The sequence below is a fragment of the Ochotona princeps genome, chromosome 8, assembly GCF_030435755.1.
Source record: "Ochotona princeps isolate mOchPri1 chromosome 8, mOchPri1.hap1, whole genome shotgun sequence".
Taxonomy (NCBI): domain Eukaryota; kingdom Metazoa; phylum Chordata; class Mammalia; order Lagomorpha; family Ochotonidae; genus Ochotona; species Ochotona princeps.
Window position 1 is genome coordinate 11827971 of NC_080839.1, and position 15833 is coordinate 11843803.

The 15833-nt window shown below is 45.8% G+C and overlaps 1 protein-coding gene across 1 annotated transcript in view; it reads right to left on the reverse strand.

The window, feature by feature from the left end:
• Nucleotides 1-15833, reverse strand: part of FER1L5 (fer-1 like family member 5) — a 45989-nt gene extending 30156 nt beyond the window's left edge. The window contains exons 1-14 of the mRNA XM_058668310.1: nucleotides 15644-15833; nucleotides 14972-15024; nucleotides 14310-14401; nucleotides 13620-13728; nucleotides 12160-12214; nucleotides 11595-11704; nucleotides 10420-10548; nucleotides 10210-10272; nucleotides 9947-9997; nucleotides 5249-5279; nucleotides 3937-4052; nucleotides 3599-3725; nucleotides 3144-3196; nucleotides 1951-2019 (exon numbers count right to left, since the gene is read on the reverse strand). Coding sequence (XP_058524293.1) covers nucleotides 1951-2019; nucleotides 3144-3196; nucleotides 3599-3725; nucleotides 3937-4052; nucleotides 5249-5279; nucleotides 9947-9997; nucleotides 10210-10272; nucleotides 10420-10548; nucleotides 11595-11704; nucleotides 12160-12214; nucleotides 13620-13728; nucleotides 14310-14401; nucleotides 14972-15024; nucleotides 15644-15728 — 1143 coding nt within the window. The 5' untranslated portion in view covers nucleotides 15729-15833. The remainder of the gene's footprint in view (nucleotides 1-1950; nucleotides 2020-3143; nucleotides 3197-3598; nucleotides 3726-3936; nucleotides 4053-5248; nucleotides 5280-9946; nucleotides 9998-10209; nucleotides 10273-10419; nucleotides 10549-11594; nucleotides 11705-12159; nucleotides 12215-13619; nucleotides 13729-14309; nucleotides 14402-14971; nucleotides 15025-15643) is intronic.

Sequence of the window (15833 nt, forward strand, 5' to 3'; positions counted from 1 at the left end):
AAAGTTCTCTTTCTTCCAGTTGTCCATTTTGACTTTTATGTGCCATCTCTCTTGCCCAAGGCCATTGGATTAGCCACTGACATGGGATCATTTGCAGCAACACAACGCCCCAGGCTCTGTTGCCCCCATAGCTGATCACTACCATCTGTGTGGTCACCTGGCCTCTCCAAAAAGAGGCTCCTATCTCCCTGCTGTGTTTCCAAGGGGTTGGTATGCACAGGGCTTGCATCCAGATAGCCTCTGCCCTGGAGACTGTGACATGAGGACACAGCTGAGGGTTCAGGGTGCTGAAAGGTGCTGGAAGGTCTTGCCCAAGGATGAGGGAGGGTCTGACTTATGCCATTGGTGCTGAGCTTGAGATGATAAACAGGAGGACTTCCCAGTGTTCTCTAGCCAGGGAAAAATGGGATTAACAAAGGTGAGGGATGGATTATACCTCCTTTCTGAAATCTGCTTCTACTTTAAGAGTTTGTAAAATCATTCAAGGAGGTGGGCATTGTGAGGAATGGCTGAAAAAAATGATGACTCTCCAGGGGGCATGCTGGGGAAAGAAGCAAGGAAAGGAATTTGAAGGAGGAAGGTTTAAAAAACAATGCATAAGAAAGTCCAATACTTTGGGTAGCCAAATCAATATTACACAAAATTCTATGCACTCAGAATTCAAATTCTCTCACAGAGCTGTTTACTCTTATTTTGCTTGCAGCTCTTAGAAGTCTGGCATGGAGTCAAAAGGCCATTAAGGCTTCAAGAAAACCATCATGCAATGGCAGCTGATGGATGCATGAGGAGGACTGAAAGGCTACAAAAAGTCCAACTATAGAACCCCACAAAGAGCATCTTGGAGTCATTTAGTGTAGGAAGAGCAAGCCCTGAACCACCTATGGCTCCATATAACTATGTTCCCATCAGAACTTTAAGACATCAGCAAAGAGCTATAATTATATTTGGGCATTTTGCCTGGAAGGTAAGAAAATGTATAATAATTTTAGAATGAATTTTTGAAATGGTTTTTGTTCTGTTTCATTTAAAAGATTTTTAAGGGCCCAGCGCTGTGGCCTAGTGGCTAAAGTCCTCGCCTTGAAAGCCCCGGGATCCCATATGGGCGCCGGTTCTAATCCCGGCAGCTCCACTACCCATCCAGCTCCCTACTTGTGGCCTGGGAAGGCGGTCGAGGACGGCCCAATGCATTGGGACCCTGCACCCGTGTGGGAGACGTGGGGGAGATTCCAGGTTCCCGGCTTCAGATTGGCGCAGCACCGGCCCGTTGCAGTCACTTGGGGAGTGAATCATCGGATGGAAGATCTTCCTCCCTGTCTCTCCTCCTCTCTGTATATCTGACTTTGTAATAAAAATAAATAAATCTTAAAAAAATTTTTTTAAAAATCATTACATCACTTCTTGGCCTTTAGCCAAGATCATGTATAAAAAAATTATTACATTTTCATTGTTTTTGAAAGGCAGAGAGAGATTGAGAGGGGGGAGAGAGGGGGAGAGAGAGAGAGAAATCTTCCATCTGCTGGCTCACTACTCAGATGCTTGCAATAGCCAGTTCTGGGTCAAGCTGATGCCAGGAGCCCAGCCAGAACTCAAGCTGGGTATCCCATGCAGGTGTCATGGTCCCAAGTCCTTGGGCCATCACTTGCTGCCTCTCAAAATGTGCATTGGTAAAAGGTTAAAATCAGGAGCACACCAACACTCCACCCAGGTATGCTGATTTGGCATGTGGGGGTCCCAATTGGCAGCTCAACAGCTGTGCCAAATATCTGCCCTTCTTGTTATTTAATCTGGATGAAAGCTTACATTAAAGTTCTCTGGAAAGCTCAGTTGTATAACCCACTCACTTCTGAACACTGGACAAATAAAGTCACACACACACACACACACACACACACACAAACACACACTTCCTTTCCATTTGGGGATAAGGCAGGTGTGATAGAGTAGCCATACCTGAATCTGAAAGGTCAGAATCTGGTTCCATATTGGGTTATCAGTGTGGTTCTGCACTTGTGTCCGGAGCTGGAAACATCCCAAGTCAGTATCAGTGTCAGCTTGTCCCTCCCTCCTACCAGAGGTCTCTCCTCGCCCATCCCTTCCTGTCTGGCCCACAGATGAACACTGCCTACAGCACAGACAAGGCCCTACCCTGGTCTAAAGTCACTTAAATTACCTGCAGTTCTTTGTCTACTTAAAGTTTATTGTTTGAGTACATACACATCGATTCTGCTAGATCAGTTTTAAGATTCCAACAGAATAATGGGCTGGACCACAGCTGACGGCAGCACCACACCTCTTTGCAAATCATCAATTGACTTAATGTTTAAGCCTTGCCTGCCTTATTCTTAGCAATGATATCTGGGAAATCAAGTGTTCCTTTTTAAGGTAAACACACAACTATCAGCACTTCTAGAAAACATGGATCGCATTTACTAGCTAAGAACATCTCACCCAGCCCCAGAGTGCCTCCACTTTGCACTGGGAGATAAATACTCAATGTGGTGGTGATTTTAAGTATGTATATGAATTCTTTTTCATTCAAAAGGTGTTAATTCTCTTTCTCTTATGTTTGGGCTGGATTTAATGACCTGCTTCTGACAGAATGTGACAGAAATGATGGCTTGTGAACTGAGACAAATCTGTTTAACTTTAACCAGATACCCATATCTACCCCAATTTTAACACCATGCCCTGGCCTGCACAAAACACCCATAAGTCCCCCCTCCCCCTTAGGGAAATGCTACTCCATTTCCCAGAGGTTCACGGAATGTCAGCATCTCTCTTGCCTAGGACTGTCACTTGACAGGTGAAGAAGCTGAGGCCCAGGGGACATGGTGACCCTGTCAGTGCTATTCATTCATTATCATTCTGCCTCATTCACTCATTCAATCTACCTCCATGCAGTCTCATCTTTGGTTCTTAATGGGCATCTCCTCCATGAAAGGCTCTGGACACTTTTAGCATGCAAAGTTTAAGTAAGATACAGCCTTGTCCACAGAGTTCTAGGGCTGTGGTGCCACACTGCCTTTCAGAGCAGGCTGAGATATGATTCTGGGGGTCCTGCCCACCAGCCCACTCTCCACCCACCCCACTTGTCTTTTACTGGGTGCTAATTTCTCTAGAACTCAGACCCTAGCTGTACTTACCTTCTCCCCAATTATTTCCACTTCCAACACAGGACTCATTAAGTGGTGTTTCTCTATGAACAGAAGTTATAAAACTTCAGTTTTTTTTTTTTTTCAGAAGGAAAGGGAGAAGTGACAAAGCAACTTAAAAACCTCCCTGATCATTTAGTTTGGTGCCCTCTGGGCAGATGTGTTTTGGGTACACCCTGACCCTTCTGCATTCTCATTCATATAATGATTGGTAGATTGGGGGCCACATAGGGAAGCTTGAGTCTAGAATTGGCATCCAAGGCAGGTCAGCGACATTGGCACTCAGGGGTCAAGTTGTCCATTGAACCTTTGAGAAACAATTCTTGGTGGAGTTCAGTCTCACCCTGTCCACACCCCCCAAGTCTTAAGTTAGTGTTCAACATATTGAGGAAGTTCCCTGAGGACCAGGAGAACCAGGGGGTTACTCCCTCCCCTGCCACCCTGACTGTAACTGAGTTGCAGGTCCTCTGCGCAGTAGATAAAGAACTGTAAGTAGGCTGCATAGATGGGGACTCCTGTCGACTTGATGATTTGAATATCCTTTTCGGACCCATACGTCAGCTTTTGATCTACCTAGGGAGACCAGAGAGTTGGACAGGGTCAGGGTCATGGGGAGGTTACAGTCAAGGCCCTTAGTCTTTGCTTCCCCAATTCCCATGTGGTATAGGGGGAGAGGACAACTGTGTAGACAAGTAGAAGTAGAGAAAAGTCTACTGTGGGACGCCAGAGGTGTCCCAAAGAAGCAGCCACAGTAGGACATGGTGGGGTGTGGGGGTAGCCTCACCAGAGCCTGGTCTCCCACACCCAGCACGCAGATGGTGACTTTCAGGTAGCCTCTCACGCCACTGATAGGTTTATTCGGCAGGCACAGGCCTAGCCATTTCCTTAGGAGTGTGTGACCTGGACAAGTAGAGGGACAGTGGAAGTCCTGACCCCAGTCTCCCTCTCCCTCTTCCCTGGAACCGGGCTTTGTTTCTTGGGGAGAAGGGAGAGGAAGCATATATTGCATATCTTGTCCTCACCTTCCCTCGCCCCAGTGACAGGGGAAATAGGAGTCTCTGCTAACATTAAGCAATGACAGTGTGCTCACAAATCTGCCAACTACAACCTCTAAAAAAGAGGGACCCCGGTTTTCAAACTGGAGGCCTACTCTTGTACCTATCTGGAACCAAGATTTCCTCCGATTGAAATCCAGATCTCAATCAGTTAGGTATGTTACAGCCATAGTAGAAACCTCTACACAAACGTCTGCCTCCCCGTAGTGATCTCAAAAGAGAGAAAACCAGGAGAGAGTGCTGTGGTACAGCGAGTTTTAGCTGTGACTCGAAACTCCAGCATCTCATAGTGGAATATCTGGTTCAAGTCCCAACTACTCCACATTTCTCATCCAGCTTGTTACATGGGAAGCAGTGGATGATGGCCCAAGGAGGACTTTGGTTTCCTTCCAGCTATGTGGGAGACCTGGATGGTGTTCCTAGCTTTGGGCTTAGTGTTCCTAGCTTGGCTCAGTCCTGGCTTTTGTAGGCTTTTGGAGAATTAGCCAGACAGTAGAAAATCTTTCTCTTGAGCATTGGTTTGAATCCCAGCTACTCCACTTCTGATTCAGCTCCCTGTTAGTCGGCCTGGGAAAGCAGCAGAAGATGGTCCCTAAGCTCAGGCCCCTATACCCATATGGAAGACCTGGATGGGGCTTTAGGTCCTTGGCTTTAGACAGGGCAGTCCTAGCCACTGCAACCATTTAGGGAATGCTCCAGTGGATGGAAAATCTCTCTCTGTCTCTCCTTCTCTCTCTGTAACTTTGCCTTTCAAATAAATCAATACATCTTTTTTTTTTTTTTAAAAAAGGAAGGATGTAAGGAGGAAAGGATAAAGAAATATAAACCAAGGTTGCAATAAAAAGTTAGCATTTGCTCCTTCAGAGAAAAGATACAGTAATTAGAATATGATACCATTAAGTACAGTAATTTAGCTATCTTGTACAGAAAATAATTCACACCTGATGCTTTCAATCCCATATGTTGAGAATTTTGAGCTGTGATGGTCCCTGACTAGGCTATTTTCAGAAGTCACCCATTTTCACAGCAACTGTTACTTACCCGGACAATGGTAAATAAACCCAATATCTGTCTGAAAATACAAGAATGGGATGAGGATTAGATAGGATTGCCAGCTGACATTGTAAGATCAGTTTACCCATTGGCAATAATGGTTATTGGTGCTTGAACTTGTTCTATGACTTAACCCCTTTATTTTTTTTTTAAAAGATTTATTCATTTTATTACAGCCAGATACACACAGAGGAGGAGAGACAGAGAGGAAGATTTTCCGTCCGATGATTCACTCCCCAAGTCAGCCACAACGGGCCGGTGCGCGCTGATCCGAAGCCGGGAACCTGGAACCTCCTTCGGGTCTCCCACATGGGTGCGGGGTCCCAATGCATTGGGCCGTCCTCAACTGCTTTCCCAGGCCACAAGCAGGGAGCTGGATGGGAAGTGGAGCTGCCGGGATTAGAACCGGCACCCATATGGGATCCCGGGGCTTTCAAGGCGAGGACTTTATCCGCTAGGCCACAGCGCTGGGCCCAACCCCTTTGGTTTTTACAACAAGCTAGAATGTATATCCATAAACACCACCACTCTACAGAGGACACCGAGTTTGGAGAAGTGCGCTGTGTTTTATAATTGGTGAGTGAAAAGATCCTTTATGTTATGCAGTGCCACCCAGCCATGACCTTCCCTACTTCTGGGTGGGGAAGGGTGTCCTTCATCGTTGTGGAAGAGGGTAGTCAAGGTGGAGTTGGCAAAGAGAATTTTCCCTTTTCCCCTGGGATATGGTTTCTGACAGAAAGCTAGGGAAAGTGTTACAAGAGTCAAGACACTATCTGAAGGCCCGGCATGGTAGCCTCACAGCTAAAGTCCTAGCCTTGCAAGTGCTGGGATCCCATATGGGTGCCAGTTCAAATCCCGGCAGCTCCACTTCCCATCCAGCTCCCTGCTTGTGGCCTGGGAAAGCAGCTGAGGACGGTCCAAAGCCTTGGGACCCTGCACCCCTGTGGAAGACCTGAAAGATGTTCCAGGCTCCTGGTTTTGGATTGGCGCAGCTCCAGCTGTTGTGGCCACTTGGAGAGTGAATCAATAGATGGAAGATCTTCCTCTGTGTCTCTCTCCCTCTCTATATATCTGACTTTCCAATAAAAATAAATCTTACAAAAAAAAAAAAAAAAAAGGTACTATGTGCAGAACCAGAGCCACAAAGCAGTCTGGACTCCCATGTAAGGCACATCTGAAACTTCCATAGGTTGACCCCATATCCTGTATGTGGGCCTGCTATGAAACAGAGTGGCCCCTTGAGTTACAGAAGCCTTCTTAGAACAACAGTTGTTAAGAGAAAAAACTGATAAACTGGACTAAAAAGTTCAAAATTTTTGCTCTTTGAAATACGCTACTGAGGTCAGCATTACAGTACAGTAATTTTAGCTGCCAATTGTGATGCCAGCTTCCCAGACTGAGCACCCATTCCAGTCCTGGCTGTTCCACATCCAGTCCCGCTTCCCATTGCTGTGCCTGGGAAGGCAGCAGAAGCTGGCGCAAGTATTTGGGACCCTGCTGCTCCTGTGGGGAACCAGGATGGAGTTCCTGGTTCCAGGCTTTAGCTTGACCCAAACCTGTATTAGCCATTTGGGGAGTGAGCTAGCAGATGAAAGAGTTTCTCTCTATCTGCCTTTCAAATAAGTTTTTAAAATAATTTAAAAATAGGGCTTGGCGCGATGGCATAGTGGTTAAAGTCCTTGCCTTGAACGTGCTGAGATCCCTTATGGGCGCCGCTTTTAATCCCGATGGCCCTGCTTCCCATCCAGCTCCCTACTAGTGGCCTGGGAAAGCCGTTGAAGACGGTCCAAAACTTTGGGACCCTGCACCCATGTGGGAAACCTGGAAAAAGCTCCTGGTTCCTAGCTTCACATTGGCTCAGCTCTGGCCATTGCAGCCACTTGGGGAGTGAATCATCGGATGGAAGATCTTCCTCTCTGCTTCCCCTCCTCTCTGTATATCTGCCTTTCCAATAAAAATAAATAAATCTTTAAAAAAATTAAAAATAATAAACAAAACAGAGAGGACTAACTTTATCAGAAAGACCTAAAATGAATATTTAACCAACAGCAGTGAATGGTCCTAATTTGTTTCCTGACTTGAAAAACATGTGAAAGAGATTTGTAGCACAGTTGGAGGCATGTGAGACCTGACTAAATATGTAATGCTATGTATAAATTATAAATGTTTTCAGATGTGATCATTGTATTGTGGTTTAGGACCACATGCCTAATAAAACTTTCTTTCTAGAGATACATGCTGAAATGATTTTAAAAGGATGTGATGGTGCTCACTTTGGCAGTAGTGTGCTAAGACTGGAGTGATACAAAGGTTTGCATGGCCTCTTTGCAAAGATGTATGCAAATTTGTAAAGTCTTCTATATTTAAAAAATGTATACCGTGGTATTTGGTTGAGTGTGCAAGATGCAGGTTAAGATATCCATATCCTAAATGAAAATAAAAAACAAAACAAAAAACCCAAAGATATCCATATCCTGGATCCGGCGCGGTAGCTTAATGGCTAAAGTCCTCGCCTTGCACATGCCAGGATCTGATATGGGTGCCAGTTCTAATCTCGGCAGTCCCGCTTTCCATCCAGCTCCCTGCCTGTGGCCTGGGAAAGCAGTTGAGGACAGCCCAAAGCCTTGGGACCCTGCACCTGTGTGGGAGGCCCAGAAGCACTCCTGACTCCTGGCTTCAGATTGGCTCACCTCCAGCCATTGTGGCCACTTGGGGAGTGAATCACTGGATGGAAGATCTTCCTCTTTGTTTCTCCTCCTCTCTGTATATATGCCTTTCCAATAAAAATAAATAAATCTTAAAAATAAAAAGACATACATATCCTATGGTGGAGTGCCAGGATATACAGCTCTGGCTCAAGACTTCAGTTTGCTAGCAGTGCAGACCCCGGGTGATGACAGAAGTGGGTGGGTCTCTGTCACCTACATGGACGACCTGGATTGAATTCATGGCACCTGACTCTATTGCTAGCTGTTTCAGGTATCTGAGAAGTGAAGCAGTAAAGAGGAGCTCACTGTGAGACTGTTTATTTATCTCTCTGTCTCTTCAATGAGTTACCTGTTTTTTTTTTTTTTTTAACCTCCTGATATCAAAATTATCTACAATCTCAATGTGTAAGTCTGAAGTACTAGGGGAAAGACAGGTCAACTTTCCATGTGATTATTCTAAGCAGTGGGAGAGAAATTTACTTCCATTTATCTTAAATTTGCCTTTCCTTAGAGTGGTGCCCCTTTTCACTGGTTGCAGATTTAGCCAATAAAAATGCAGAATGTCCACTGGAGTTCGAATTTTAGATAAACAATGACTAATTTTTTAGGGCACACATGTGCCCTACAATGGTGAGGAGCCATGAAATTCTTGCAACATATCTACAATTATTAAGTAGCATTATAGGAGGCCCTGCCAGAGACCCCAGCATATCAGACTGAAAATCAAAGTGGAGTGACCTGTGCTAAGTTTCACATCACAAAACTGAAATGAAATAGTAACGTGATATTTCAAGAAACCATGAAGAGGAGAACCCAGTTTCCCAAACATATTGGTGTATGACAATGAAGATCCTTTATTTTGATTCTCATCCTTTGGTAATTACACAAGTAAGCTGGAATGATCTGATGTTAGCCAACTAGGTCCATTTCTGTGGTCTGCCTCCCTGTCTCTGCCTTACAAGTAATTTAGAAATGACCAATCTACTTTCTCAGTCTTGTTTTGATTACAAAATCATTACACTTATTCTGTTTGTTCTGTTTTATGGAAAGAAGTGCTACCTGATTCTAGAATTACAAAATAAAGCCAAAAACAAGATCTTTATATTGTTGATTTTTTTCCCTTTTATAAATCTAAAAAGTATTATCTAAGATTCAGACATAACCAGGCATCCTGTGTTTAATCTAACAAGCTACCTTTTCTGATTTTCCTGGACTTGGAAAATATTAATTTATCCCGTCATGACTGTGTAAACTCTGCTTTGTCTATTAGCCTGTGGCTTTTCTTTTTCTTTTTTTTTTTTTTTAAGATTTATTTTTATTACAAAGTCAGATATACAGAGAGGAGGAGAGAGAGAGAGCAAGATCTTCCGTCCGATGATTCACTCCCCAAGTGAGCCGCAACGGCCGGTGCGCGCCAATCCGATGCCGGGAACCAGGAACCTCTTCTAGGTCTCCCACGCGGGTGCAGGGTCCCAATGCATTGGGCCGTCCTCGACCGCTTTCCCAGGCCACAGGCAGGGAGCTGGATGGGAAGTGGAGCTGCCGGGATTAGAACCGGCGCCCATATGGGATCCCGGGGCTTTTAACGCGAGGACTTTAGCCGCTAGGCCACGGCGCTGGGCCCAGCCTGTGGCTTTTCACTCAGTTATCAGAGGCAGCCACCTTTCTCTGGCTTTCTTAGACATTTAAGTTGGCCTTTTGAATCTTCAGTTCCCATCCTGAAGATGGAGATCTAAACCCTGTCCACCAGATCATGAGTGTGGAAAATTCAACACAGCATCTAGCACATTCTTAAATGTTACATACTTACAATGACTGTGCCAGGTGGAGAGATACCCATTTTACACATGAAGAATTTGCCTAAGTCACCCAGTTGGTAGGTGGATCTAAATCTGGATGTTTCCACATGAAAATCTGAAACTTTTCCCTAGGCTCAGACATGGAGCTATTCCATCAAGCCACCTGATGCAGTGCTTACCTGGAACCTCCCAATCTCTGCGTTGTATCTTATCACTGAAGAGTTCAACACCTGTAAGGGAGTTTGCAGAAAGATCTTTGTTGAATGAATTAAAGAGGAATCAGGCCTGACAGTGGGGAGAAGAAAGTGGTTAGTGATGCTGCCTTGGGATCAGAAAGACAATATAAAGGGACCCTGGCTCTAAGGAAGTAGGCTGAGGGCTGAAATGCTTCCCAGTATTGAGGGGAGACAAGAAAACGGATCTATCGTGCAGGGTCCCTCACCTGGATTGAGATTATCTCATCAAAGAACTTTGAAGGAACCTCATAGAAATTCTGGAAGAAGATCTGAGGAAGAGAGAATTGGGGGAAGGTTGGAAGATGTTTTTCTTACCACCCAACCCATGGACTCCAGTCAAGACATTTTGCTGCCTGTCTACATGGATACTCAACTTCTGGCAAGTGCATTTGTCCAATGTGCCCTGTTCAGCCCACCTCATTGAAGAAAGGGTTGTTTCCCATCTTGATCCGTGTGTTGTGCTGCTGATTTCCAATGATCACTTTCACCACAGGATTGATGTTGTTGCCCATGAGCTGTCGGGCTTCATACACCTTCACTCGAACCTACAGGAAGATCACAGTAGAGGACTGACCTTGGGCTCTCTTTCTCCAATTGGAATTCTCTCAAGAAAAAAAAAAATGTTTGGCTAAGAACCATTGTAGTTATCGTAAAGAGAGAATTCCCAGGAGCAAGGGTGGGAGGAGCAGGGTTCAGAGAGGCAAGCTTGATTCATCATTGTAAGGATCTGGGTTCGGGAGGGAGACAGTGTTTGGTACAATGGTTAGGATGCCCATCTGGGACACCTACATCCCATATCTGAGTCTCTGGGCTTGAGTTCTAGCTCTGCTTTGTGTTCTAGCCTCTTGATAATATCCAAACTGGGAGATATCAAGTGAAGGCTCAAACATTTGAGTTCTTGCCACCCATGTGGGAGACCTGGATGGATTTCTAGGCTCTTGACTTTAGCCTAGACCTACCTCAGCTGTTGTGGGTGTTTAGAGGAAATCAGTCAACAGATGTAAAATTTCTGTCTGTCTGCCTGTTTCTGTCTTTCTGCCTTTCAAATAAAATAAATTTTAGAAAAAAATATTAGGAGCTGGATTTTGTGCTGAGGACACTGGGGATTTATAAGCAGTTGCAGGTCTCCATGACAGCAACATCTCTGAAAGACCACCTTGACTAAAGAATTGGCAAGAGAGGGCTACTGGCATGGAGCTCAGGAGAGGTGATCCTGAGAATCAAAGGTGGTGGCTCAGGCCAGGAAATGGAAGTGACAATGGAAAACTGGGAGCAATTGGGTGACACAAAGAGCTGGGACTTGCCATGTACTGGATAGAAGAAGAGGTACATTCAGGGACAATTCATACCCTCCTGGGTGTATAACAGGCTAGGGAGCATTAAAAACATGGTAGAAATGCCAGGCCTGAAGATCAGAGGGAAGCTGGTAAGGTGTAAGATGGAGCTGTTTGAATTCACATAGAAGTTGTGTAGTGGGGATCTGGAATCTAAAGCTCTGGTTTACCATGATTGTATGGAGAGGAGAGGATGTTCTGGGAATACATGGAACTGTCAGGCAGGTTGCTAGACTTTCACACTAGAGAGTCCTCACCTGAAAGTGCTGAGGCTTTGAGCACTGAATCCTGTGCGTGATGGGGCTGGGAGCCATCAGCTTCTGTCTGGCCACCTCTCTTGCAGTTATGCCCAGGAGGTCTTCATCCCCTAAAGAAACACAATCGAGGGTGGGCCCAGAAGCTAAGGCTCAGACAGTTTTGAGGTAGTCTGTTCCCAGTGAGCAGCTCCTAACTAAAAACTGTGACCAAGAAGCTCCAATAAGGGTGCCCGTCCCAGAACACTGCCATGGGTCCCTCCCATACTCATTAACTCAATCGCTAGACCCATAGAGGCTCTTGAAAACAGCCATCCTTATCTCTCGCTGTATACCACTGGAGGCTGGGCCTTATGTCTAGAGAACAAGTGCTAGGGAGCATTAAAAACATGGTAGAAATGCCATGAGAGATGGCCTAAAATAGACATCTCAAGATCTGATCTCTAGATCCCTACAGCTTCCAGGTACCCTGACCTGCTTAAACCCAAGGGTTGAGTCTTACAGGGCCCAAAGAACCCACTCAGCTATGCCTGGAGAAAGGCAGGAGTAAACCCCAGAAATGACATACATGTCTTCTCAATATACTGGCTGGTCATCTGGGCCACCTGTAGGGTGACAGTACACTGCAAGGCAAAGGTAAGGAAACAGTAAGCCAGATGCTATGAACTTGGACCAAGTCACAGTGCCCAAATGGTGCCCAGATTGGGTAGGTGCTCCTGGATAGGTGATACTGGCCATGCTATAGGGGCCAGACATACCATGGGTGAATGTAAAGTCTGAGAGGAAAGTTACAAAGTGGTGAGCAGAGTGTCATGGATGCATTGAAAGGGTTTTGGAAAATAAAGAAGCCACATTGAAGAGGTAAAGGCAGAAGGGGGATTCAATGAGGAAAGAAAAGGAATGATTTGGGTCTAGTCCAGAACCACAGGAGTTAACAACTCGTTCTCTGGCCCAGCATCTCCTGACTTCATGTGAGACCTCCAGCAAACTCCTGTTAACAGACCACCTGCCTCCAAGCAATTCTGTCCCTCTTCCTGTCTTCAAACCATTCTCAGGATTGTCCTCAGATATTCCCTAAGTGCCTGAAACCATCCAAAGTCATAACTCATGAGCACAGACCACAAGCTCCAGGCAGCCCACCCAGCATTGACTCTTTAGCCATGTGCCAGCAGTGCAAGCACCCACCCTTCTTGAAATTGGCCATGTTCTCCATGCCTTTTATGTTCCTATCTGGATTTGTCTTCCTTTCCCATCTACTTCCTGAAGATTCATCTGAGATATGGGATATATGAATGGACAATGAGCAGACCATATAGGAAAATATAAAGAACATGGTCCCACAAGCTGTAGCAAACAGGCTAGGATTCCAGTGCATTATCCACAGTGTCCATCCCAGGAAAGAAGTCTGCTCCATGTCAGACTCTAAGAAAGCCAGACTGCTGTCTCTAGCAAGCATCAGGAAGCCAAAAATAACGATCAGTCCCAAATGGTCAGGATTTGATTAATAACACACAGCTGTTCTCATTTTTATCCTAACTTCCAACATAGAACCAAACCGGTAAAAGCCTAATGTCTTCCCCTTATTAATCACTTAGGATGGTGGACTTCTAGTTAATCCATTTTTGTTTCCCCAGGCCTAAAACCTTCATTACCTCCCACGTGGAACTAGCTATTGCCTCCAGACATCAGAGGATTAATCCTACTGTGAATTACACAGAGTGTTGGAGGCATGTGTCCCCAGGAGTAGGGCCCACTCAAACACTCTGTGGGCTCCATTGCTTTCTGTATCCCAGTGCTAAAATGACTGACTCAGTGGAAGGTCAATTAGTCCAACTAACTAGGAGGGTGGGCCAATGAGTGGAATAATGGGGGAGTCGGGAGACAATTGCTGTGTGATGGGAATCTCCCAGGACCAGTGTAGAAAGTGCTCAGGTGGAATGGAGTACTGGGCCTGCCCCCCTGGAGTGAGAGGCTCAGCTTCTTCAGCTACCCATGTTCTTTCAGCTGCCCTGTGTGGGCCTGACTCACATTTGTGGGCTTCATGGAATGATTGAGCAGGGTCAGGTCCTTCACATAAAGGACCTCTGTTCGCTGTTTCACCAGAGGATCCAGTATGACCGTGGCCAGGCCAATGAACCTGCAGAGACAAGAAGCAGGTATGAGATCTTGAGCCAAGCAGAAAAGGATGTCCTCCCTGTCTTGGGAATAGCTTTAGCTAGAGAGGCTGTGTCATCAAACAGAAACTAAAGAAGAACACAGCAAAGTAGTAAACATCCATCAAAGTCATGGGGCTTTCAACTAACTCTGTGGGAATTGGCTTGGGGCTTGCAGGAGGGCAAATACCAACTCACTGGATTAAGGGAGGGACACCTGACTGATGTTGGCTTATCTGATTCTCTGTTCTGGGAATTTCGATCTAGAATGCCTTAGCTTCAGACCCAGTGACATGTTAGTCTTGGTCAGGGTCTAGGATGGGGCCACAACGGGAAGAGTTGAGCAGAGAGAGCAGAGAACTCTTGAGTTCCTCATTTCTTAAACCTGGCTGATTTCATACTCCTAGTCCTTCTACCCTAATTTAGTCTTTTTGTTTTTTTAAGCTAGCTGGAGTGGGTCCTGGTCAAAGTATCTGAATCAATTATAGATTAGAATCAAGAGACACATCCACCCTCACCACTGCCTTGGTCAGAGAGTTAGGATCCTCCTGTCTGGCTGACTCACCTTTCTTTCTTCTTTGAGCCCATGTCCAGAAGGATAATTTGCAGGAAGGAGTCATTTTCCAAGGGGTGATTCCGGAGGTGCCAAATGAGGGTCTATGGGAGACACAAAATGGTTAATATCCTTCCTCTGCCCTCCCTGTGCTTTCTAGGGAGTGATAAAAAGGCAGGGACATCATATTTCTCTAAAATTGAAGACTCTTCCTTGTATTTAATTTCCTAAAGAGATGGCGTGGAGTTCTCTGCCTGGGTTTCCAAGGCTTTACTGCAATATTGTAAGTGTGCTATACAGTTCAGGGGATTAGAAGATGGAGCAGGCAAGGGCAGGGTGGCGCATGAACAGATGGAATATAAGAGAGACACCTGCAAGGGGAGCCCCTTGTCTCTGTTTTGGGCTTCTAGGAATACCAGGATGACCCAGTCAGGACTAGTTGATGAGTCATGCCTTGCTTCATCCCCAAAGTGGAAGAGAAGAGCCAAGACAACTGTGGGCAGGTCCATGGCATTGACAGCCTTGTCAGACCAGAAACTGCTCCTTCTGGGCCAAGATGCCTCAATCTTGAAGAAAGTTTGAGGCTCCCCAGACCACAAAGTCCCTGCCTGGACTCCACTCTTGTCCATTTGCTCCTGAAGTAGCTGTTTTCCCCCCACATTCCTGGAGTTTACCTCATTCCATATGGGCTCGTTACCTTCCACAACACGAGTTTTCTTCTTGGTATCTGCAAAGACACAGAGGAGCTGGCAGTGGCAGGAGGAAACATTTCCATGTGTGGGTTTGAATGGGATATAAGAGGCAAGCCATAATCCACAAAGCTTCAGGTATAGGCATTGATGTTTCTTTTACTGGGGGTTTCAAAACTTTCACTTCTCATCACCTGGTTGACACAGAATAATGTGTGTTCACTTCATTTTCTTCCTGTTTATGTGATTCTCAGAAACTTGCAGCCACATGGAGCCATGTAGCAGACAGGAGCCCTTTAGCAGATGTGGGAGCCCTTGCCAGGCAAATACTACTAAAAAGTCCCTATAAAGTCTCCATTTCCCTTCTCTCCTCTCCCCATAGCCACCCTCATGTTCTGCAGAGCGGTGTCAGGGTGACTTCACATTCACAAGGGGCAAGCAGCTAGAGAGAGCCACACAGGACAGCTGCCTGCACAGCACCAACATAGCTGCAAAAAACAACTAAGCTTTGGAAGAACTGGACTGTGCTTACTTCATCACTGTGGCACACGAAATGTTTTTTACACAGCACAGTAGGATGCCCATCGTCTATTCTTTTCACTGATTACAAGCTGCCTCTTAGAGCACCGGCTTCCCATCTAGCATCCTGGACCTCACCTCGGAAGGTTATTGTCACGCAGGGTCTGGGAGGAGGGGTTAAGGGCGGCTCAATTTTGGCTGACTCCACAATAAGCCGCAGCATCTCTAAGACACTTCCTCTTCTCCTTTCCTCTGCAGTGCTACAGCTTCCTTCCTGAGGCTTCTTGGTTCAAGGCTTCTCAGGACTCAGGGAGTGAGTGGAACTTAG